At 40.8% G+C, this 26029-nt stretch overlaps 2 protein-coding genes and 1 long non-coding RNA gene across 7 annotated transcripts in view; 1 reads left to right on the forward strand and 2 right to left on the reverse strand.

Moving 5' to 3' along the window:
• Window positions 1–2101, reverse strand: part of insc (INSC spindle orientation adaptor protein) — a 60042-nt gene extending 57941 nt beyond the window's left edge. The window contains exon 1 of the mRNA XM_023400217.2: window positions 1733–2101. The gene's annotated coding sequence lies outside the window, so the exon portion shown is untranslated. The remainder of the gene's footprint in view (window positions 1–1732) is intronic.
• A 4595-nt stretch (window positions 2102–6696) lies between these two features.
• LOC147819545 (uncharacterized) lies at window positions 6697–7851 on the forward strand. Its single transcript, XR_015436855.1, has 2 exons — window positions 6697–6895; window positions 6997–7851. It is a non-coding gene; the product is annotated as an uncharacterized LOC147819545 (long non-coding RNA).
• Window positions 7852–7917: 66 nt separating this feature from the next.
• LOC111650361 (calcitonin gene-related peptide 1) lies at window positions 7918–13302 on the reverse strand. Of its 5 annotated transcripts, none has more exons than XM_023400240.2 (5): window positions 13193–13302; window positions 11976–12067; window positions 10812–10946; window positions 8797–8974; window positions 7918–8635 (listed from the first exon to the last, which is right to left on the reverse strand). In XM_023400240.2, the coding sequence occupies exons 2-4, from the start codon at window positions 12059–12061 to the stop codon at window positions 8815–8817; spliced, it is 381 nt and encodes a 126-aa protein (XP_023256008.1). In that variant the 5' UTR covers window positions 12062–12067; window positions 13193–13302; the 3' UTR covers window positions 7918–8635; window positions 8797–8814. The 5 variants fall into 5 exon arrangements, with proteins under 5 accessions (XP_023256008.1, XP_023256007.1, XP_023256004.1 ...); XM_023400239.2 differs by having other exon boundaries at window positions 8797–8977; XM_023400236.2 differs by lacking the exons at window positions 7918–8635; window positions 8797–8974 and adding an exon at window positions 9279–9942.
• Window positions 13303–26029: the final 12727 nt, after the last annotated feature.

Raw genomic sequence — 26029 nt, forward strand, 5'->3', positions numbered from 1 at the left:
CACTCCCACACAAAGCAGATCAGCCAACTCCAAACAGTTACAGCCGCTCTGCTGCTCATTCAACATGACTCAGAACAAAAAATGTAACACACATATTCTCCCACTGAGCAGCATCCCATTCATATTTATCATTATAGCATCTATTAGCAAATGCAGGGTCTCACAGGAAGACTAACAGTCATGTACTGCATCAGAGATTTAAAGCATTCAGCTGACATAGTTAGGTGTAAAGGTCAGTCAGTAGTCAGTAAAGTGTTAGCGTGCTAATTAGACAGAAATATCCACACAAACGTGTCTTCAGTGTGACCCTGTTGTCACTGGATTTAAAAAGACAAGCTGACTCAGCAGAAAGTTGGTATAGGCTTTTAATTCTAGGCTGACTGTGGGTATAAGCTTTCCATCCTCTGCGTATTACTGAAAACAACTACATCCTAGCTACCTACACGCTGTAAATAGCAAGTTTTGACCAAGATTTGGATTGTGCAGTAAGACAGGCCTCGTTGGTTCCTTTGGTGAATGGTTGTAAAGATCTCCAAAGGATTTGTTGACAACATTTGCTATCTAAGAAGGACATTCTTGCATCTTTACCCACCATGGAGAAACTTTCATTTTCTAAGCTAATGAGCCAGTGAGGGTAAACACAGAGAGATGACGTGAAGATGCCATAGGTTTGGTGGCATCCCCCCTCAATATAATGGAGGAGGCGGTTAAAACACTGCAGTCAGCTGGGGTAGATGCAGCATACGGCGGGGCAAGATCCAGACACGGATGAGAAAATGTCAATACTTAAGATCCATCAGAGATTAAGTATAGACAGGCCTCGCCTCTAGGGCACCAATTATCATCATTATATTTGTCTTTTATCAGTAAAAGTTGTATCACACAGTTGACTATGTCTTTTAAAGAAAGTGCTCAACTCCATATGTGCAAATGATCCACTAGAATATTGAACTCAACTTATAGTTATATTGTTCCCAGATGTGCCTATAATCTGGTCACTTTTGTCTATAACTGTACTGTATTTTCTTTTTGTTAGGATTACTCCAGCCAGGTGAATGTAATCTGTTTCTCTTTAGATTTTGGGATATGGCTTTATGTTTTTAACTCTGTATGAGTTGGTTCTTGGATTTTTTTTTTTTTTTTTTCATCCATTCTAAAGGATTTGGCAAGGGTGATACCGTAAAACATAACTGAAAAATATAAACTCAAATTCTTCTTGAATTTCAAAAATATCAGTCTCCAGTCTCGGTGTAACCTTTAAGCATCCAGATGATCAGCACTGCTGCACTTTTAAATCAGAGGCTTTTACATAAGAATACTGACATCTTTAGAAAATTTCAAAGGTTTAAGTGATAAAAAAAAAAGCAGAGTTGGACACTGGTCAAGAGCACTTTCATGAGAGAAAGGGCTATGACATCAGTTTAGTCAGTTGAGAGCGCTTCAAGCACTTAGCAAAATATACCAACTGCAAAGCCAAATGGAAAATACTGTGCTGTAATGTCTGTCTGCCCCTGAACAAGTGGACAACTGCATTGCCATTGAAGATGTTTGGAGGATATGGCAGGGATATCCTGTGTTACCTTCAGAATATTTAAATCAGGTGCTGCATGCTGTACTGCTGAGCTGCTAAGTTATCTGAAAAACTTTGTTACCTAAGACTCAAAGTCCTTCACAGCATCATTTCGCCTTTTTCCAGAAGTTGACATAAGACTGAACTGGTTGCCAAACTTACCCATTCTCTTGGTCAGCGACTAAACGATGAAGTGTTCCCAGGAGGGTTCATAGTTTCAGCTCGTGGTTCTCGTCTTCTTTCCTGCAGACTGTCTGTCTCTGTCCTTTCTTTCACTCACTCTAACTTTGTCTTGCCCTGTTCCCCTTTCTTGGAGCCCAGCTGGGCCAACCACCACCAGAGCCTGCTGGAGTACAACTGCTCAGAGTCTAAACGTGACCGGCCTTAAAGGTTTTTCTTGGGGAGAAAAAGCCCACATCCCACTGTCAGTCAAGCGGCGGAGCATAGTTTCAGCTGGGCCGCCATCCAAACAGACATGAAACTATTCTATTTCGGTCTGCCATATGAGCAGTGGTGCTGTTCAGAGAAGGGGGGGAGAAGGATTCAGTGCAGGAGCATGTAATTGCAGCTTGACCAGTTATGGCGAGATGTAATTGCAGACCTCATCAGATGGAGAGAACTGCCAACGAGAAAAGGTAAAAGACTTTTAAATAAGTTAGTTTAAAAAAAAGAAAAAGAATAAGAAAAGAAACAACACAGACCACATAAATAAATGAGGGGCTGGGTTCCAGATGTGGCAGCAATGGGAGTGAGGGGAGGAGAAGAAAGAGAGGGAGGGACAGAAAAGAAGGCCAGATGAAGGAACTGCCGTGGCAGCAGAATGAAATCCCATTTCTGACACGGTGAAAGGGTGTTTACCTTCCCAGGAACAGTCGCACAAGAAGGAGAGGGGGGATTGGGGAAGGTGAGAGGATGTCGGACCGGTCGTATGTTGTTTCTGGCCCTTCACCATGAGTGCTCCTAGGTGTCTGGTTTCACGTCAGCCTTGGAAATGACTACCTTATGGAAAAATTGGGAGCTTTAAAGATGAGGAAGGAAAATGAAAATATAAACGGCAGTCGGCTGTTTCCCATTACGAGCAAGACTCAGCTGGTCTGGGTTGCTGCAGTTAATATGGCTACGTATTCTTTAGTGAATAATTACCATGTGATTATGTGAAGGGGGCGGCTCCACGCGCACTCCCATGTGCACATAAGGGCCTGTTACACTATATAGAGTCAATAAATATTAGCTTTAGCTTAAATCTGAACGTAAACAGCTAATTTCCTCACAAGTTTTACCTCATTTCCTGGTGAAAGCATCAGGAGAGTGGTCATGGAAGCACATTGCTATGTGTGAAGGTAATCCTTAGCTAACTATTCCTTTAGAGGAATAGACAAGCATTTTGGGAAACAAACTTATACAGAACCGAAGTTCTGACATTCTTTCCAGAATTTTGTTATCATACATTTTTCCAACCTTTCAGCTTTAATCATAGTCCTTTATGTCCTGCTGGCTGATCTGGGCTAACTGTGGCCCCTTGACTCACTCATGGCCTCCCCTCTGTTGTTGAGGCGTGATGTTAAAGTTATAGTTGGGGTTATTTGAGGCAGGGTTGTGTGAGGTAGTTATCTGTAGTATGTGTATTGCCTGCAGTAGATTCGGATCAGCGTGTTCCCAGTTTAGAGAAGCAGCAGGAGCACCTGTGGACGGGGACACCCTGCAAAAATTTGTTTTAGCTACTCTAAAAAAGTCTAAGCTAAAAGCAAATATCAGATCAGTGTATATAAGGTGTTGTTGTTGAATCGATGAATACTGTATTAATACGCACAAATGCACCTACGGCACTGTATTAGATCGCAGATCAGGTGTGTGAGTCAGACACGGTTCCTGCTCCAGCGCTCCTGCTGCTTCTCTTAACTGACGGTGTCCTGTCAGTTATACAATGACTATAGATAGGTTCTTCACTCAACCCCACGTCAAATAACTCAAATTATCACTTTAAGCCTTCTATAGTCTAAGGATTATGGGAAATGGTGTATGTTAAAGCCTGCGTAAAACAGACGAACTTAGTAAACAACAATATTACATAAACTTCTGTGTCTAAACATACTGACCTACTGTTGAGTAAGACCCCAGATTTTTTGTTATTCACATTTTTCAGTCTGATTTTTCTTACTCTTGGCGCAGCACCCAGACGTTCAGACTTCACTTTGGCTCTCTGAAGAGGAATGATACCACTCTAAGTCTGTATGCTAAATATGAAGCTAGAGGCAGGGCATTACTGTAGCTTAGCATTAAGATGAAACAGGGGGGAAACAGATGGACTGACTCTGGTCAAAAATGTTAATCTCTAAGTAATTTCTGATGCTGAAGGTGCTTTTTCTGTTACTGACTTTCTCTGTTGTTTGTATTTGAAGCACTGTGGTGCTGACATGTATGAATTCATGGTGTCTTGTCAGCCAGTGCAGTAATAAAAATGTCATTCATTCATTCATTCTAAAGCAAAATTAGGTAAGACACTATCTTGGTTGGTTTCTGCATAAACTCATCAGCATGGCAGCCCAATTTTACCTTTTTATTTAAGCCAAAGAAGTTTAGTTTAAACCCATAGGAAGCTGTATTTACTTTGGTCAGAGCTAAGCTAGCTGTTTCCCTCTGTCTCCAGTCTTAATGCTAAGCTAACCTGCTTGCTGGCTCTAGCTTTATAGTTATCCTACAGAAATAAGAAACTGTATAATGCAAACAGTCATACACGGAACTGAAGTGAAACTGGAACTTAAGGGTACTGTAACAGAAATATGAAAACTTAATTTAAAATGACATTTGTGACTACGCTAATAACTAAAATCCAGCCTTTGAGCATGACATCACTCAACAGTTTGTCATGTGGTTTCCTCCATATGGCCAGATAAGGACAGTCATTTAAAAAAAAATTCTAATATCATTTTTTGGTCAGTATTTCTGTTTTCAGAGGCCTTCAGCGAACACAATTTCCCATAAGCCCAAGAGAATCCGACAAAATGTTACAGCTCCACAAAAATCCATGGACTCTCCCATTTTAGATGTTTTACACAAAAGAAATTACTGCTAAAAAAGATATTGAGAAAAGCTTTGGTGATTTTTACATATATGGATTGAACCAAATCACAAATATGGAAAGTAAGGCCCAGGAACATTTTTTATTTTTTCAGAGAGGCAGATGAAAGAAAGAAAGAAATGCTGAATGAGAGACTGTGTTCAGTTACAGAAGCTGGTTGAACAGACTCTAGCCTGGATATGACGTTGTGATTTCGGCTCTCTGTTTCCCAAAACTATTCAGTTAAAACATTAAAAACAGAAGCATCTTCCAAACCCTCAGGTTTGAAATGCATTTGCGGTGCATTTTTCTGGGAACTGGACCAGTGGCACGTCTTCTCTCTGGAGATGGGGGCTTGCTTCTCGGTTTCTCTTATACGAACCATCTAATTTCCAACTGGAAGGGCCCCATTCGATGCAGCTGTGTGTCATTAGTACTGCTTTTCTCATTGGCATTGTGGGATTGTTAGATTACTGCCGAGAAAGAAGCCTAAAACCAAACCGACCCACGAATCAGCCCTCAACCTCCCGTCCCCCTCAATTATCAGAATATGGAGAAGAGGGGAGGGGGTTATTTTTTTTCCTCCAGTCAAGCACGAAAAGTTTCCATGTGGATTCCAGCATGGCTCCGACTTCAGCACTGATTGTCTCCAGACAGACGGACAGACAGACACGCAGACAGATAGTGAGGCAGAGAGAGAGCATGAGTGGAAAGGCTGTAAAAACAACTGACAGATGAGGGTTTTAAGGCTTGAGGGGGAATAAGGCACAAATCCCCTTTTCTGTTTATACTCAAACAGCATAAGTTCACATATTAGTCACACATATCTTCTCATCTGAGAATGAATAAGTCATGCAGTCGAACAGTTGGCATCATAACCAATCATTTAATGCTTTAAGTGTCTATAGTGTGGACACGGTACGATTGGTGTTGATATTTGTTTTCTTTTTTTTTATTGGAATCCATCTAAATGAAATGTTTTACAAAAATACATCTTTTTCCTCAGTACTCACAGTCCCTGTGTGCTTGGGTGCGATGCACATAGTGACAAATATCCTGTATTTGCTCTGGTGCACACTTGGCATCCATCCGTGCAACCAAATAGGATCAAGTGTATCCTGTTTTTCACTTTCACCCTTATTGAATGGGCTCATTATCCCCTCAATTTTCCAAACCTACATCCCGTATTTATCTTCTAAAAAGCGAAGGGCCTTTATTTGTTTTATTCTTTTTAGCTCTGTCTGTGATTTTTCTGGAAACACTGTACCTCAAATCATTAGAAACCACTGGCAGTGCGTGCAGGGTGTGTTATTGTTGGGAAATACAACATCAAAATGTGTAATTATGTATTTGCGTCAGAGTTATCTGCACTAGTTTGTGCAATTAATGTGATTTATGTGAAATTAATGTTTTGTTTCCTGTTACTGCCTTTCAAAATACAAGATTCATGTTTCATTTTGCTCTAATGATGTTCACCTTTTCTTGAACAGCAACAAAATCTTCTAGTGGAGACTAGTTGGAGCCGGTGAGGTTTGAATGCCTCACTGAAGGACGCCTCAGTGCTGTTGTTAAGGGTCCCATATTTTACATTTTTCCAGTGTGTTTACAGTTTTCAATTGTTGATTCATAAAAAGATATATTTGTGGTTTTAAGAACCAAAAACCATCTCAAGGGAGTTTTACATCTCCTCTCTCAGGCTTCTCTCTGAAGGTCTCAGAGAAACCAAACCCTACAAAGTTGGACGGTGGGTCCAGGTGGGCGGGGCTTGCGGCAGAGTGGTGCTGCTTTGTTGTGATATCACAAAGTTCCAGAAGTCCTGACGGCTGGTTTTAAAGCTCAGTTTGTGAATACAGGCTGTGTGTATTTACTTTCACAGTATTAAAATAGAACCTAGACCTGCTTTATAATCAAGCTACACATGGACAGAGACCTTTATACTGTATGGGACCTTTAAGTTGAGCATCTCCTCGGCTTGATCAGGATTTGAGCTCACAACGTTTTTGCTCTGTAGTTTGGAGAGAAGTTTGTTCATGTGACGCATCGTGTGTGTCAGCAGAAGCAGCAGGAAGTCGATTTGTGTGAGTCACTGACTTCAAGGAGTTTCCTGTCATACAGCTACAGTCTGCATTGAATAAGAAGCGCATCCTCTTCTCAAAGGCAGTTTACTTTCTTTTCATTAATCGAAACCCATCAAAACCTCACATCCTTGTTCTGAAGTATTGGTGGGTAATTTGCCGCCGTGATATGCATACAGGAGTGTTCAACAGGTCAGTGTTTTTACACCTCATTGATGTTCATACAAGAGTAGAAACCTTATGTAACCGATTCATCTCTTGTATCATCTTACTTTTCCTTCTCACTCTCTCAGGGTTGAGATCAATTGTGCAGCAGCCTTAGAAACACCTGCTGAGGTGGTTCACGTTCATCACCGGGAGAGATTTTAATGCTTTTGTGACTTGAGTCAGACCTGTGAGACTCTGCAGTGTTGTGCTCCACTCAGACGTTTGTAAAGAAGATAATTGTATTGCCACCTATTGGAGTGCTGTTGTAAGAACAAGAGAAGCCCAAAATGTTCAGTCATCCCGGATCCTGCATGTGACTGATGATTAAAAATGAGCCAGTCTGTCGATTGTCTTAAGTGCAGTATGTAAAGACAACTTGAGCAATATATCGTTGTGTGAGCTGTATCTGAAATGGAAGAGAAAACATTTAGTGTCCTGTTTATGCCAAAACAGACAATCTTTTGAATAATGTTTGCACTTGTATGTGGAAAATAGATTTATGGAAATGGAAATATATAGTGATTCTGATTGAACTGAATGTTGTGCATTAACCTCCACTGGAGCTAAAGAAGAACAAGTCTGACTGCAGGTTTGACTGCCTTTTATTTAGCAATTACCCATGCAGTTATTGTCTGGTATTATCATGTATCTCAACATATCCATGCTGCTGCGGCGTCAGTCAGTGAATCTGATGTGTTTATACCTGCCCAACAGTGTTTTTGTATGACTGTGGATTTCATTTTTGCGAAATCATAGATGCATGCGACACATTTTTCAGGATGTGAGTGTGTATCTGTTGGTGGGAGATATTATCAAATTTATAACCAATGAATTACAAATCACTCTAGGTTCTACTTCAGATTTGTCATTTATAATTTATGGGCAATATTTATTAATATTCCAACAGTTAATGTACAAATATAAGCTTTTCAACCTCTCAATCATTCAGTCTCTTTCTACACCTAAATGCTTAAAAACCTTTGAAGAACAACACAAGTACCCCAAACCCGAGTGTATCTAAAATACATTTTAATCTTGCTGAAATTTGTTTTCACAATATTGTTTACAATATTAATCTGTCTTCGTTCTCTTCATCCTCGCTCGGGTCTTCGTTATCGTCTCGAAACAGAACTGTACAATCATGTTCATGTAAATTGTTCTACATCAAGGCACAAGACAACAGCCGTTGTGGGGGGGCCTTGGGTAGGCTGATCTTTAATGGCGTCCCTCTGGCACACAGAAAAACAGGGTACCCTCGGGAGGAAGGGGGGGGGGTAAATATGGAGGATGTATGTAGGATGGAGTTTAGATATCAAATGGGAAGCATCGCATGGAAGAAATGTGCTCTAACGAGGTGAAAGGAGGAAGAAAATAAGGTGATAACCACTGCTGCTTTCATTTTATTTTTCCAATGATAGTCATGTATAAAAAAGAGGAACCATTAGGATGTCTTTTTTTTTTTCTTTTCTTCAGGAGTTCATTTGTTCATGTACATAAACTAAAGTGCTTTTTTTTCTCTTTTTTTTTTCTCTTATTTGCCAAAAGCAAAGGGTTTCACTAACAGGATGGAAATGGGGACGAGGAGTCCTGTGACATCTTTTTTTCCCATAAGAAGGTGAGAGAGTGGATAAAGGGCCAGTTCAGTGTTCATTTTCCGCTTCGATTTTGTTTTTGTTGGTTTTTGCTCTCAGTTTTTTTCTGATGTTTTCTTTTTTTTTTCAACCTCTGGAAGAAAGAAAGACAGAAAGAAAGATTGAATTATTACAGGATGAACCCAAAATTATATGAATCCATTTGTAATAAAAAAGATAATTCAAGTTAGGTATGACTATCCAAATCCTTGTGTTGCAACATGTAGTCACACGTCACCTGTAGTCTTTATTTACCATTTCCCTGACGACCCCTCACATCTGGACGCTTCTCCTCCGCCTGCCGAAGGCCTTGGCGCCGACGTTGGTGGGGACGAAGTTGCTGTTGCCCATTCCCCCCGACCTGCTGAGGAAGTCCGCCAGGCGGTGAGTCACACAGGTTGCTGTGTTGCAGGCTCGCTTCTGTGCTGTAACGCTGCTTCAGGAGAGCGAACACTGGATTAACGCCGAGATCGGGTGTGACACGCGTCTATGTTATCAACGTTCTCCTCACAGCACAGACAAAACATGATGATACAACACAGAAGTTAAAAAAATATACATCAAGCATGCAAAGTTTAGTGGTATATTTCCTGTAGTTTGTCATTTTTCTTACCTTTGGACTCGATGAGAGCTTCAGAGATAATTTCAAGTCAGCTTGTCTAAAACCCTTTTTAATGTCCATTTAATGTCCATTTTTTTTAAAGCATCCCTAAGAATGAAAGTGAACTAACGCTTCCTGGTAGAAAAATACGTTTATTGAACAACAAACATGGTGTCGCATGAGTGGATCATTTATTAATGGTTCGATTAAGTGATCGCTCTCAACTCTTTAGTTTCAGGGGCTTTGAATTGCCATGAAATGACTCCACGTACAGTACACAAAGATAGATGTCTGAACCAGATCCTGAATTACATTAATGAAAACTAAGTCTGATTGTCTGAAATGATCGGGACAAATCATTCTCTGCCAAAAAAACAGGGGGGGGGGCTGAAAGGTTGGTTGCAGTTAAAGGCCATGTTCTTCTCATTTCAATCAAGCAGGTAAAATCAACATGCACTTGCCAGTCCCAAAATGATGAGGAAGAAACTGGGATGAGGAGAGTTAGAGGACAGGACAGGAGAAAAGGAAAGGAGAGGAAGAGGGGGAGGGGTAGGAGGAGATGTGGTAAAGGTAAAAGAGGGGCTGAGGGAGGATGAGGATGAGGAGGGGGTTAGATGCTGTCAAATGTCTCGCCGTAGCTTGCATAGCTGTCACTCTCAGGCGCACTGCGCTTCTTGCCGGGCGTTCCTGCTCCCACGTTCGTGCGAGGGAACGTCTGCAACTTGTGCAGCTCCTGAGACAGTTTGCCCAACACACAGGTGCTGAGGTTGGAGCAGCGCTTGGTTAGGGGCCTGTCCATGCTGTCGGGGAGGGGACACACAGAACACATGCAGAGAACAGGCTCATAGATATGAGAAAACATGCAGGTAACACTTTCTTTATCTCTTTTTCTTTTTCCTTTCACTCACGCTCCATTTCTCTCACATGCATTTCTTTCTCATGCCATCGCAGGTATCAAAAAGTAAATATGAAAACATTCCCCCTCCACACACACACACACGCACACACTCACTCACTCACACACACACTAGTTATCATGCTTTTCCTCCCTTCCCTTCATTCAAAGAACTTGTCATCCATCCCCTCATGCGCCAAAACCGCCATCCCCCACCCCCCCAGTCAATCCCCTCTTGTCGCATCGTTTACACCCACAGAACAAACAGAAACCAGTCGCTTCCCAATGTCATGCAACTTCACTTAATTGACATCATGCACACTTATTCGTTCCGTTAGGCACACACTGCTCACATGCCCGGCAGGCAGGCAGGAAATAGTCCCTTCAAACAAAGTCAAAATCAAACTCATCCATGCAGGAGCAGGGTCAAGACAGAGAATAGGGATTGTTTTTGTGTGTGTGTGTGTGTGTGTGTGTGTGTGTGCGTGTATTAGCATCTGTTCTTGGGAAGAATCTGTTTTTCTGTCTGTTGGTCTGCCGAGACGTACATACCTCTACACCTGAGTGATGTGAGGGCCCTAAAAAGACGCATCCTCAGTGGTGTCAAAGTGGAACCAGGAAATAGTTCCAGCTTAAAGTCCCTTATATTTAGGCCAAAAAAGTTGAGTTTAACCAGTTACCTTCTATCGTGTTATTAGTCGGCCTTCACTGTCTGTGTCTTCACAGGGAAAAAATGTTGAACACGGGTTAAAACAAAAGAGGAGTCATCTGTACCTGTTTCCTTCAGTCGCCTGCTGCTCCAGCTCCTCCGCCGTCATCTGCACAAACTCCTTCACGATGGCGTTGAGTAACCTTCGCGCCTCGTAGTCCGTGAGCGTGACTCGGTCTGACATGGACTCTAGACCCGGTCTGTGGTGAAGAAGGGGAGGGCGAGCAGGGAGGTTTAGGGGTCAGGAGGGTTGAGGGAGGACAGGCATTGAGATCAGTATTAAATCCCTCGCTATGGAATTATCACCTGCAGTTAAAAGGAGGGGGGTGTGTATGAGGGTGTTAGGGTGGGGTAGGGTGCCGGTCGACTGGCTGGATGGATAGGACGGGTCGGGGGGGGGGGTTGGCTGGGACGTCACCAACTCTGAGAGGGATGACGTCTGAGTTTGAGGGCCCCCGGCCAACGTGGGGGAAACAATCTGCGGAAAGTGCCCCATCTGAGAGAGAGGGGCTGATGTGCAGCCGGCTTCAGATTTATTACTAAATCGATAGCTTCATGGGAACAGTGAGGGGTGTGGCTTGAATGAGGTTTCATATAAATATATGGATCACATTTATCTCCCCGAGAAGTGAATTACACTTTTTTTGTACTGTCTTTTTTGACTTCTTTGGTTCTTTTTTTGTTTCCATTTGCAGTTTGAGTAGTGTCATCAAATTAATTGACAGTTAAAATAAGCTAGTGAAACTTTAAATATTGATTAGGAAAATCTAATTAATAAGATATACATTATTTTACTACTTCAAAGTATGTGGTTGAAGACACATTTTCAACCTAAGAAATCCCAACTGTGCCTAAAATTTACCTCCATAAATTATTAAGATAAACAAATAATTCTGTGTGCATGCACATTGTTAGACCTGCTGTAGACTTGTACATATCTATAAGTACATATCATGTATCTTGACATGTGTTTGCATCACTCTGTCCCTCTCAAACACAAATCTTTCCTCAATTATTCATATTTTTCCAGCAGCACAGAAAACTCTACTTGATACAGTCAGAGAAAAAATATTTACCACATTTTCTGAGGCATCTTTTTGCCCCCGCTTGTCGACTCCTTCCCACTGGTTACTTGTAATTCTACTGTTTGCATTTCAAGTTGCTGGAAAAATGCATGTCGGCTGAGAGTGTCTAGTGTCAAGTGCGAGTGCGAATGCGAAGCATCTCACCTGGCAGGGGCGGCTTGTGAGCAGTACATCTGGCAAATGACCAGGGCGTAGGCAACGAGGAAAGCAGAGATCTTCAACATAACCATGGTCCCCTACATAGCAAGAGAGACATCCCCCATCAGCTGCTTGTGCACAAGACTGCTGCCGTTCACACTCATACAACCGCTAAAACAACAAGTTCTCAAGTCACTTAAAAATTCATCAACATACGTCTAAAAAAATATTCTTTCAGGTGTCTGATCTGCTCGTGCTGGTGGGAGGAAGTTGCAACAAGAAAAAAAAAAAAGCTTTCTGTCATTTCCCCGAGAGGTGAGCTGAGCTCTACCCACATCCCAGCTTGCCTCTATTTAGCTCTGGTCTCCTGCTGAACGTCCTCACTTTTACTTCCACAAAACACCCCTTCAGAACAATCCCCCCTACTCTTCTTCTGCAAAACGCACTGTTCCTCCAACACATCCAGCCAGGAGCACAGGACAGGTCCTTCTCTCATGTCGTATACGCCTCAGGTTCTCAGAGTGTGGCATGTCTGTGGGTGGGAGTGTGTGTGTGTGTCTGTGTGTGTGTGTGTGTGTGTGTGTGTGTGTGTGTGTGGGTGTATGTGTGTGTGTGTGTGTGTGAGGTTAGGTGGGGGTCCTAGACTGTGTGATGCATGTAGCACTTGCTAGCGCTGGAAGAGGAGGGGTGAGAAGCGAAAGGGGGGGGGGGCTCCAAGCTTGCCAACTCCCTAAGGGACCAGTGCATTAGTGTAATGAGCTGCCAGCACTCTCTCTCTCTCTCTCTCTCTCTCTCTCTCTCTCTCTCTCTTGCTCTTCTCTCTCACCCACACACAGACACACACACACACACACTTAAACCTGCATCCTCCTGTCCATCTCTTCTTTCTTTTTGCTTTTTCTTACTGTTCTTTACTTCAGCTTCTTCTCATCTTTGACCCCCTTTCTTCTTCTCTGTCTTTCTTCCCTTTGCTCTCTCTCACTCTGGCCTTCTAGTAGCAGACTGGACCCTCACAAAATGGGTGATGGTGGTGATACTGGTGACCCCAGTGGCCACACTCCAATCCCATTACCAACACAATCACGTCACCGCAGACTAATGCAGTGACTCTGTCCATATCCCCTCTGATCTACACACACATGCAAACAGCTTATCAGGTACATTTATAGTCAAACGGCCATTCCAACACTTCGCCCAATACAGCATTAAAAGTCAACACTTACCTTCAGTGATAATCACCCAGCAAAAAAAAAATTTATAAATATAAATCTCTATGTATCTCTATGCAAAACACAATAAGTTGACTTTCTCTCAACTTGCTGAATAACTCTTGATTCTGTTGCATGCAGCGCCAACGCACCAGCCTATATATCCCACCACTTGGATTTGTGCATTGACTGTGTAGGTGTTTAATTATCCGCCGGCAGCCAATCACATCGCTCTGATGCTACGGTGAGCCAATGGGATGCTTCTCCTCAGTCCTGGCTCACTAATAAGGGATATGGCTTTGTGCTGACGTCATTCCTTAGTCACTAAGTGCTCCATTCACAAAATCCACCAGTCATTTTGACCATTTGCTATCCCCAATTTGCATTGATGTCATTAATTAAATAGGAGGCAAAGCAAACCGGTGGCCGTGGAGAAGCTTCACCAGCAATAAATATTTTAAGAACCTTCCAAAAATGTTACATTGCATGCTATATCTCAAATGCCAAATCGATAAGAAACCCCCCCCCTCCAACCAACACCACCGCCACCCTCTCTGCTAAGCACTTGCAGGCGGGGCCATCTGCTGGGGAGGGATGTATACTACACAGTGACGCACTCCTGGGCTCTTCATTCATAACGCTGTTTGGATAGCACCAACTCCAGCACTGACACCCACTGCGCTTCGGCTCAGCATAGACCATCTACAATCAGTTTATGTAATCTGCTTGTTATTGATTTGATTTGGGGCAAAATGATGTGATTCACTGCAAACAATGAACTTCTTATCTTAACATATTTTGTAACCATGCATATAAGTCAACTGCGTTCAAAGTATCCATCAAATTACTTTAAAACTACAATGCATTGTGCAATTTTTTTGTCTTCTCCAAGTTCAATTGTGTTTTGTTTGTTGTAGTTTGCAATAAAATCTTCCTAAGCTGCGCATGACAGCCCCCCCCCCCCTACAGTGAATCATCAAACCATATTAAGTTAATAAAGTGATACCACAGTCAGTCCAGTAATGATCACTGCCGCCTGGGCCTCCTCCCACACACTAAGTAAACGAGTTGTCTTCAGCGAGATCAATCGATGACCGCCTCTGACAAGAGCCGTTTCTCAAAAGCAATTACACAACTGTTTGTCGTGCAGTGTCTCAATTCCCTTCCTTTTCATTAGTGTGCAGGACGGCATGCGTGTGTGTTTGTACAGTGTATTGTGTGTGCACACAGATGAGCATGTGTGTGTGTTTGATATGTGTGTGTCTGTGTGTGTGCACTCAAAGTCTGTGTGCACACTGGGCAAAATTAATGGATGTACAGTAAGTGTGTTTGTGTGTGTGCGTGTGTGTGTGTGTGTGTGCTTGCGTGCGAGTGTGTGTGTGTAGGATTATATGTCAGAGTAAAAGAAGGGGAGGGGTTGCCTCTCCTTGTCTGCGTCATAGAGGAACCCCATTAGACAGGATGAGCCTTTTAGTGCTATTGAGGCCCAAGGCTCACCTATGTCAGACGCTAAATCACCGCTGAATAGACAGCTGCCGGGACTCATGCCACATCTATGTACCTACATCGCTTTTCTACCTGCACACCCTCTGTCCTGCCATAACTTACTATGGACAGATGGAAACATACCAGACGACCACAGACTTGTTCTAAAATGAAAACTTTCTCTAAACAGCTTCATTTTCTTCCAAAACTCTGAGCATTGAGCAGTGTTAACCTGTTCAACCAGCGAGTTCATGGAAGACTATAAATATGTTGCTAAAAAAAAAAACTCTCTTAGTATTTACCAACCTTCCGACAAACTTAACTACCTACTTATATACGCATCAAGCTACGAACTAGGAGCCCACTTTACTCGGGTTAAGGGGTACGGTTAAACATTCTTTTGAGATGGTTAAGATTAGTGTTAGGGCTGCTCCAGAATGCATTATGTCGGTGACGGGTCCCCACGAATGTGGAAAGACAAGGTTGTAGTTGTTTGTGTGTACTTAAGAGAAAAGGAATGGACACACCTTTGTCTCATAAAGATCTGAGAAGAGTTCTGTCTTAACTTCAGCTGTGTGTGTTTGTACATGGCCTTTTGAAATCAAGTCACAAGTGTGTGGTGTGGTTGTGTGACAGTTGAACTAAAAATACATTTTCTTTCTTGGTGCCTCTGTGATGCGGCGTGTGTGTTATATGTCATCTCTGTGGTATATTGTTTTCCAGCGTGTGGGTGAGTGTATCCCTATATGTGAATGCTTACGTATATGGGATCATTATTTTCAGCATGGGTGTTCCTTTCAGCTCATCTGCATCTGACTTCACCCCAGGGAGCTGCACAGGCCACCCTGACTCCTCCAAAGTTTTTTTCCTGGCTTCCTGAAAAAAACTTTGGAGCGCTGAGTCGATACGGTAACCTTTGAAGCCGGGCCTACCCGAGCTGAGATCAACACACCCACCGTAGTGTAAGTTATTACTGGGGACACAATGACCACTATGTCTGCTGCTGCTGCTGCTGCTGCTGCTGCTGCTGCTGCTGCTGCTGCTGCTGCTGCTATGGTATTATTGGATGTGAACAAACGTTATGCTATATGTCACCTTAATGGCTCAGCTCTATTAGTCCAGTCAAGTATCTTGTGTGTAAATGTAAAAAAAAAGTGCACACCTGCAGAATTGATGCCAACACACGAGCTGTGTTATTGATACTCCTGGGCATGTAGGACGGCTGTGCTATATGTCAGCATAATGGCTGAGCTCATTAAAGAGGTGATGGACTGTATACGGATGTTTCAAGTCATGCACACACATACACTTAAGTAACACACACAATGGTTTCATTGCATGAGTTCAAAAGCTATGCGACTGTGTGAGCGTTGGGACTATTAAGAATCTCATTTAGAAACCAAAACTCAGTGCTCGCAAAACACACATGAAGGTGCACATACAAGTTCAGTCTTCTGTATATACATGTATACCAAGCATCAACCTCCGGCGCTGAAAAATAAAGCTAACACTGAAGTACCAAAAACTGCAGTTCCTCTAATGACCACTAGACTCCCATGTTAAAATGTCCAACTTTACAGCAGAAATAAACATGTTTACAGACTGGTACAAAAAAAACATTTTGGTCTCTATTGTTAATTCCCCCCTCCATGACAACTGTAACTTACCTATTTAAATTTTATTAATGCTTTAAATTATGCATAATTGAGGGCGTGGCTGCTTTAAGTGACAGGTGGGTGCAGTCACAGTTGGCAGTTTATTTGCTGGTTCCACCTTCTCCCTGGTGTTATGCATAATGGGTGACTGTTTTAGCTTAATGCAATACTTCCATTGAACAATGTTATTAGTTCCACATTTGCTTCAAGTCAAAATGTTCTTCAGGTCCTTTCTAATAAGGAAAACCTTTTCCTTAGATTATTTTATTTGAGGCAAAAATGGTGAAATTATCAAGTATTTAAAAACAACTTAACAACTTATTTTATCTTGTGATCGCTTGAGGGGGATCCAACTCCCAGCCTGGGAACCACTGACTAGACTATTGTCCAGACTCTGCTTCAGCTCCGGGATGTAGTGGTAACCATATAAATATTATGTGGCTTCAAAATGACCAGCCAAACAATGAGTGACACCACAGAAAGTCAAGGCAACTTCAATACTCCTTTAAGATCTGAAGCCACAAAACATGTGTTTGTTCAAGGGGCACGACTGTCAGTGTTTCTCTGCTGACAGCTGTTCTTTTTGTTCACTCCAACTTAAAACAATAATTAGAGTGAAGTTGGCTCAATATTAGAAGTTAGATGTTCAGTGGATATTTGTTGTTTCTTTTTCAATAACTTGTAAAACAAATGATTCAAACCAGACTGATTCTGTGTGTTTGTGAGTCCTAGAAAAGAAGGAACAATTTACAACCACTGGTTTCAATACTTGAAGTGCTGCCCACAGATAAATGGAAACAGTTCACACCAGTTTGTCTAAGGCTTAATGAAGGGCATTCTGGGAAACGCAGAAAATCACTAAGTACCCAGTGGACATGATTGACTAAAATACTGTTGAGGATGCCTTTTGCTGTCACACTTATTATTCTCCATGACACTTAATAGTGATTCACTATGTCTTTCTTATATTGTACCTATAACAAGCCCAGTAAAAAAAATATCTCCAAATAACAATAGATCTGTATTTATATTTTCCATGTTAATTGATATTAATATAGTTAATACACACAAGTACATTTTTCATATTTATTTCAGCTTTATCTATTCTGTATCTGCACGAAAGCATTGCAGAAAAAGCTTTCATGCCATGATAGTTATGTACAGACTGTATGCGCTGTAGATGCTTTGTTAGAAACACTATTATATTTTGAAAAGCTAGTTATGTCCATTAGTTTATCATATACAGTATTAGGGCTGTCACTTTTTATCCAGAATCAAAACTACTACTCAAATATAATAATATATATATAATATACAAGAAAACAACACAATAGGTCCTCTGAGAAAGCAGCTTATAACGACCCATAGTTACATTTAGAGAGAGGTGACCTCTACTGGGCATGGTACTTATGTCAGGAGCAGTTTGGTGCGGACGGATGGGTCAACAAAGAAAACAGCTATGACCCTGGACACTGCTGTTTGTTTCCCATTTGAAACCAATAAGTCATTGTTGTTCCTTTTATCCATGAGCGTTACAGCCTTAATAGCGTATTTATTATTGTAACCATGGCGACAAAGGTCCTCTAACCTTAACAAAGTAGCGAGTGTAACCCACAGCATGATCTTTTCCTAAACCTTGCAAAGTCATTTTTGTGCCTAATCCTAACCAAACCGTGACTGTTCCGTAAGCTTAACCGCATGTTTATTATTGTAACCATGACAACAAAAGTCTGGTATGCCTGCCGCATTATTTCAGGAGACACTCCTCTGTGTCGAGTCAGAGGGTTGGAACAAATGACATATGGTCGTTCAGGTTGGAGGTCTTGTAACCTACTCCAGTGGGGGGCATCAGTAAACGGCACACTCAAAACTACTAACAAGTATGTGGAGGCGTTCTTGACCTGACTTGTGTACAAAGGCTGTTTGTTGCATTTAAAAAATGTCTGTAGTAACATTATCTATAAACTATCAAAAAGCTTGTCATTCGACTGAGGCAGCTAATAGCAACAGGAAAGTTTATGATTGTGTTAAGTGGACTGCATTTGAATTCATTCGAACAACTTACATTTTATTTCTCAATTGTTTCTCCTTTTTTTTTTTTAAATGATCATGTTTTCTAATTAATCCATTAATCGTTTCGTCTAAAAAATGTCAGACACTAGCGAAAAAATATCCTCCCAATGTCCGAGAGTCCAAAGTTGAGTCCAACCAAGAGTCCAAAAGATATTTAGTTTAGAGCTTTTTTTACATTTTGCTATTGCAACACAGCCAGCTGTTTACTTACCAGTCTAAGAGAAACTTCACAAGTTTTCTATCAAACTTCATTCCTTTACTCCTTTACTTATCCCTTGACTGTCTCCAGTGGTGGGAAGCAACACCAGAGTTAACTCTTGTCTCTATCATGTCTTTTCTTCTACTGAAGTTAGCAATGCTAACCAGATAGGTCCATCGAGTCAGTTTCTGATAGCGACTCACTGTAGCCTCAAACCTGCCCTGAAGACGTATCTGCTCAGAGGGAATATTATAACCTCTTGTCTTGTAAACACAACGATGACTGAACCTGTTGTCAAGCAACAATCACCACCACCTGCTCCAATCAAGAAACTATGTTTAGCGGCAGAGAAAAACGTACAAATAGCCCCTTTAATGTGATTGACGATTGACTTCAGAATATTTAACATTTTTCGATTTGTTTTCTTGAAAATGGCTAAAACAATTCAATATCCAAATATTTGCATATTACTTTTTTTACAAGTTGACTGATCTATTAATCAACTAGTTGCTACAGCTCCCTCAACATGTCACCCTAACATGAAACAGGACACACAAAGTGAAAGACAAGAACAAGTGAAAGTAAGATCCCATCTAATAAGCTGTGAATGTAACCAGTATTGTAATGTCATACTTTCACTTGTACAGAAACTATAAATCACCATTGGGAGGACAGAGAGTGTTGATAGGGTCAGAGCAGGGTGATATGATCTATGAATGGTATTGCTCACCATTGGGCACCTCCCAGTCAGTTAAGGCCAGGCCCATCCAGATAAATCACTTCCTGAAGAGAAAGGAAAGCGAAACAGCACTTAAGTCATCATCCAGCTGCAGCCTCCTGTAATGGCTCTCAATCTCCAAATCTAATCAGTGCCTTGCCACCACAAAGGAAGCTCGCCACCTGATTAAATACAAGTTCAAATGGTGGAGCTGGTGTCACTTTGTGGTTTTACATCAGGGAGTCGAGTGACTGTGTTTAAACACCTGGGATTGAGTGTCCACCAGGATTAACAGAAACAGGCTGAAGTGGAGGATATGTATTTTAGAAACAGGTGTTATACTCTTGAATATGTTGTTCTGTCTGTAAAACCGGCAGAACAAGTGGCTGAGCAGAAGGTCATGCTAACATTTCAGGAAGTCATCAGTTAAGGAAACATGTAAATGTCAAGGAGCAGGTTGTTCTAAGTTTCCAGGTGCTTGCCGTTGTTTATCCCCAGACATTAGGGAGATTACATTAAATTGTTGAAACCTCAAAGCATCAATCAGGGGCCTTGAGCATCGTGACGTGGGAGGGATGTCGGCCTCTTGGCACTGTCTGAAAGGCTGGGCTTACGTCTGCTCCACATTCATTCAAGAAGAAGGAGCAAACCAGAAAAAAGAGACCTCTCAGCAGTCGATAGCTAGACACTTACAAATGCTGTGGACGAACAGAACAACACTAAGGAGGGTTTGTGCTTCTGAAAAGTGCCTGTTGGGAGACCTATTTATCATGATTACACAATAATGAATGAAGTGACCTGACCAGCACAAATGTGGTCGAATTGAATTTGAGTTGTGCAGCGATTGTGCTTGCCAGCTTGACTATATAAAACATTATGATAATCACTCAATCATTTATTTCATCCACTCTCATTTCCTAATAAAAGGCAGGACCTCTTGCAGTCCTAGACGATGATGCAAAAACAGAAACAAACAGCACAGCTCATTCTTTTCATTTTTGTAACCTTACAAACGGACGTCAAAATGAATCCAGCACCAATCCAAACTAGGTGTTGAAATACAGTAATTGCAGGACAGCAGTGTTCAAACATGTCCCATCAGTTATGCTTATTGAAGTTGAATCCAACACTGAGTAAGCGACAGTCCACTAAACTCCTCTCCCAACATTATTTGTCAATTCCTAGCTTAGCAAATGTAACTGTGCACAGCACACCTGTCAAACTTTGTTCTATTAGTGTCCATGGGGCTCAAGGGTGTGCGGGGTTACCAGTTTCATTAAAAGAGAAAGTTTCCCACAAAATTTCCTCACTCTGTGGAGAAGAGTCTTGAATGCTATTAGATTTTATTCTAACGTTAGCTGCTGTGTCCTGCTCTTTTACACTCCAGTAAGCTCAGCTAACATTACCTGAAATAGAGTAACATTCGTCAAACACTTTGTGTCTTTCCTGTTTGAAAATATGGACAAGTGTGGATCTAAGCAGCCAGACAGAATTATTACATGTACATTTACATTTAATCATTGGGCAGACAATTTTATACAAAGCACCTTTCGAGTGAGAGAGAAAACAAAAACTTAAGTGCAGTAAGAGACCTTGGAGTAATTAAGTACTAAATCTGTTCAATAAGACAAAGTGGAAGGAGATCAGTGTTAAGAAGTGCAAGAGGTATAAAGAGAGGAGATGTGTCTTCAAGAGATTCTTGAAGATAGAGATGCCCCTGAATTGGTAGCATGCTCTACGATCGGGGAACTACAGATGAGAACAGTCTGGGCTGCGATTGTCTTGTCTGCAGGGAGAGCAGTGCTGGGCGATGTTCCTTGGAGGGACATGGAGGTTGAGAAGGAGCATAAACCTAAATGATTCAATTGGATTAACTAGATGGGTGCAGACCAAGAAGTCCTTACTTCTGCCAATTATTTTCTTATTAATTGTTTGGTCCATACAATGCCCAATGCTAATTTGATTTACTCTAAGGTTACATCATCAAATCTGTTGTTTTGTCCAACCAACAGTCCAAAACCCAAAGGATATTCAGTTTAATCTGAGATATAAAACAAAGAAAAGCAGCAAATTACATCTGAGAAGCTCTTTTTACTTAGATTTTTTACTTAATTGAATAAATAGATGCCGATTTATGCATGTAGCTATTAAGTGCATAGTGTAAGACCATTTTTATGGGGTTTTGTTTTAAAACATATCAGCTGCAAACATTAATATTCACACAGTCTTTTGGACAAACTCATGGAACTAACATTAGCTTTAGCATGCTTACCAGCAACAGTTGTCATTTTTAATCCGCAGACACAGTTATTGAAACAAGAAACAAGACTTTTCTCTCTCTGCCTTGAACAAGAACCCATGGTTACAAAAGTAATTTAAAATTTTGATGGTAAATCTACAGTTCTTTTTGTAAACTGCATATTAACAAAAGCTTGACAAGCATAGCATAAATAGATAATGAGTGTTGGGCTTCGCAAACAGTCAATTAAACTACCTATCTCTTTTAGCAGTGTAGAGTCCTGCTTGAGTTTTTGTGTGTTGTGACCATTATTTTTGCTCAAATAACTCTGATGCACCTTAAGAAACCGTGGAGTGACTCAGGCTGGTGCCCTGTTAAAAGCTGGGCAGAGGCAAGCAGTTCCTTTGAAGTATCATAAGGAAACTTGGCTCTCGTCTTTGGAGTCATTTCAGATTCAATCACACTTGATCAACCTGGACCGCATCCCGTGGTATTTATAGAAAGTTAAACATTATGCGGTTATAAAGCCTGGCCCAGACCCAAGAATCTGCCATCATTTCTGCCTCTGCAGTAAAGCTGAGAGTTGGAAATTTCTGGCTCTTGGTGTGACTCAATGATGCTCAAGTAACAATGAAACCAAGAAGGAAAATCTTCATCAATGGGTAAAAATATGTATCCGTAGATTATTTATTGTTCTACCCAAATCTAAATCTAAATTCAGTTTTTTAACAGCAGCTTTCAGGAAAGGTCTCAGTCATCATCTTTTTCCTGTAAATTTCTTTTTTCTCTCATCAGAGTACACTGAGTCCTTTCTTACATCATCTTTTGTGAAAAGTTTTTTTCACTCAGGCTTTTTTTGCATCATGTTCTTTCATTACTTCTGTCTTTTTTTCTTTGTCATTGTTCTTGTACCTCCTGCTACCTAAGACAAGTTTGCCTTGCCAAAGAGTACTCATCATCCTTTGGAGAGCTCGTTCTCCCTTTCAGAGGGAAATATCTCAAATTGTGGACCATCAAATTCCTGACCCGTGAACCTCTTCTTTCCCTTGTTATGTCGCCCTCGTTGACGTAATTGAGTCTACCAGTTAATGGTTCAGCCGGCATGGCAATGAAATTAATATGGTGTGTTCAGCCATTGCGTTTTTTTTCTGCTCACCAGAAATGGGACAGTTTTTCCAATCAGTCAAATGCAGTTAAAAGCGCCCTTCACTCGTAAAAGCCATTATTGTGACATGATGGATCCTGACGCACAAGAGGCCATTAAGGGGGTTTAATGAATAGATTAGCTGGAGCAGCCAGGTGTCTCCAGAACAACACTTGATCACACACCCACCTAAACGGTGCCACCAAAGTGTCTCCCGCCCATTAGTTGCCAAATCACACAAGTTACAAGTCAATGCCGAGTTAACTTCACCAGTTGACAGGTTTATGTATAAAAAAATCTGACATTATTACAGGCAAAGATAATCTGTCCATACAATGGTAAAACATTCTTTCCTTTCCAAAGAAACTGACGCTGGACTGAAGGATTCCCTCAAGACACCCAAATATGTCTAGACTTTATTATTTCATTGGATTTCCCAAAACAGCCAAGACCAAGAGTCAGATAGCATAAATATCAAATTGAGCTAACCTTTCACTATGAACCAGAATCCCTCTGTGCAGAGACTGTTTGCCGGACTTATACATCTCTGTGAGTATTGATTGGCAGGCCTCCCTGTCCTCATCTGATGTCACGCTTGCTTCGCTGTAACCAACGATTCATACTTAGACAATGTCCTGATAAATCCCACCATTGAAGCCAATGACATGATCGCATAGCAATGGCTCTCACAAATCACTCAATATCTTTTTATAGCAGCCTGTAATCATTTAAATCAGTCATGCATGCCCTTACTAAACCACAAGCTTTCATATAAATTCTACATTAAGCACACAAAGGTCACATCACATCAAATTTAAAGCAGGGGAATATTTTAATTAGTTTCTGAGTATAAATCCATTGCTCCAATCATTGCTGGAGCAATTCTATATCTCCTATATTTTGTATCTCATTTAACTGTCATACCCTATTGCTATTAATATACTATTATTTTTTTATGGTAATGTCATGTAGTTAAAAAGAGAAATACATTTAACAATACCATGTTATATGTGAAAACCTCTGTGTCTTCTTAAATATCCAAATTGGTTGTTTTTTTTGAATGATTATAGTTTATTATTTTCACAATAAACAAAATTTTACAATCACAAAAGACATGGAAAGTTCAAATAGAATAAGAAGGAAACTATAATAAATACAACAACAACCACACACAAAAAATAAACAAAAGACAACATACTTAGATGAGGACAAGAAAAGATCACATGACTGTGATGCATACAATGCTTAAAAGTTTACAGTATTGCTTTTCAATTGGTATTCCAACCAAATGTACATGTAAAGTTTACTGTTAGTTTCATGAGCTGGAAACACATGATATATTTAAAAACAGAACTGCCCCTATTTCAATTGATAGTCCTCCACCTAATCAAGCAACCTGTATGATAAATGTTGTAGACAGTGTGAATTATACAATGACAATCAGGGGGTCAACTATTTCTCCAGGGTGAAAGGGAATCCAGTCCAGCACAGGCACGTGCCTCAATGAACTGAGGTATTGGCCACACATATTTCAATATTGTTTAATTACCCAACAGGTAAAAGTCCTGAATTCCTGAGTGAAAATAAAGAGGGCGTCTATTATAAAAACTCATGTTCAAGGTAAAAGACTAACTAAACCACCTCACCAAATTAAATAATAAACTCTCGATTTATGTCAAAACATGTCTGTACAACAACTAATCCTCCATTGTCTCCCTGCTCATGACTGAGCACCACCATTTGCTAACATTAGATCATATATGACATTTCATATTGGTAATGAAATGTCAAGTTAACATTGGAAATGAAAGGGTACGCTGTCAGCTACCTAACATTAGTTAGTTAAACTGTAACTTAGGTCGAAAGTTAAAAACTAGCTGACATTAATGAGCTAAACTGTAAATTAAGGCTTCAGTTAGAAACTAGTTAACATTAGCATTCATCCGTAGATACTTGACATAATCTATTTCAAAAACTCTGAAGTTAAGAAAGCTAAGAGTATTAAACAAGCTAGCTAGTGAGCTACTGCTACTGACGTTTACCTACAGTCAGGTGCAGAGACCTGAGAACGGAGCCACTGATGGAGTGAGGCAGGTAGACAAGACATTAGAAATGCTACAGTCCAATCTAGGGGTGCCACAAGATTCTTCCAGGCATGGCTATGGGAAATAAATTGTAATTACAATTACAGGAGGCTTTCCATTCTTTAACTACAAGTTTCCATCTTAATATGAGGGCAGTCTGGAACCAGTCAGCAAGTGGTGAATTCAAGCCACTTAATGCTGAAGGGTCACCCAAAATAAATAGACTGAAAAATTGGATATCTAGGCTGGTCATTTTTATAGGAGGCCAGAGCTAAAAGTAATATTAACATGTAATAACATTGCAGATGAAAATGTAATATCCATATTAAAAGTTGGCTGATCCATCAGTACTGTCGTATATGTCAGCCAGTAAGCACCATGACATTGACCACTGAATATAGGATAGATGAGTACATAAAGATGAATTAGTCATTGTATGGTTTGGCTGTTTAAAATAGTAACTTAACACCAGCTACAAAAGCAGCTGCTTTTGAGGAGGTTCCAGTTGTTTTTCATCCACTTTGCAGTGAAACGCACTTGATTATAAAGTATTACTCTTTTGTCTGCTTGTTAGTAACATACTCTCACCATTAAACTGACTTGTGCCAAAATCTCAAGTAGCAGAAATACATGTGTGACGTCAGCGTGAAGCTCATTGAACTGAACTTTACACGAGTCAGAAATGAGACTGATGCATCACACAGTAAACTGGGTTTTGTGTAAAACATTCATCCACTGTGAAATACAGCATCGTCTTGAAAAATGCGATCAGGAGTGACAAGAAAATGAAGAGGGGTGACTCGTAATGAAGCCGAGCCGTAAACCTCTCCCAGCCTCTTCCAGCTCTTTCAATCATCAAATAATGTGTCATCGTGGAAAGAGACTGACAATCTGTGTAAATCAAATCAATCATGAGGTCAGAGCTGATTTGTGGATTTTTTTTTTTTTTTTACTGCTGTTATAATTTGTAGATATTAAACGGATCAGCGTAGTGCAGATCTGACAGAAGACAATGCTCCAAAAGTGGCTACTCACATTAGTTTTATTCCAAAACTGCAGTGCTAGATGAGCAAATGCAATTAATGCTTAAACATTTGCTGGAGAGCCAAAGTAATGATTGGATGTCTCCGTTCTGTGGGCTTGGCATCATCAGATGCTTCTGCATTGACACAAGAGATGAGGAATGAATAAATGGTTCGGGTGCATTAGTTTTCAAATTAGTTTGGGCTCATCAAAAGTCAGACATCTTTGCATT

Source organism: Seriola lalandi, unplaced genomic scaffold (assembly GCF_002814215.2).
Source record: "Seriola lalandi dorsalis isolate HSWRI2012SDOR001 ecotype SW California unplaced genomic scaffold, Sedor1 jcf7180002052274, whole genome shotgun sequence".
In the NCBI taxonomy this organism is placed as follows: Eukaryota; Metazoa; Chordata; class Actinopteri; order Carangiformes; family Carangidae; genus Seriola; species Seriola lalandi.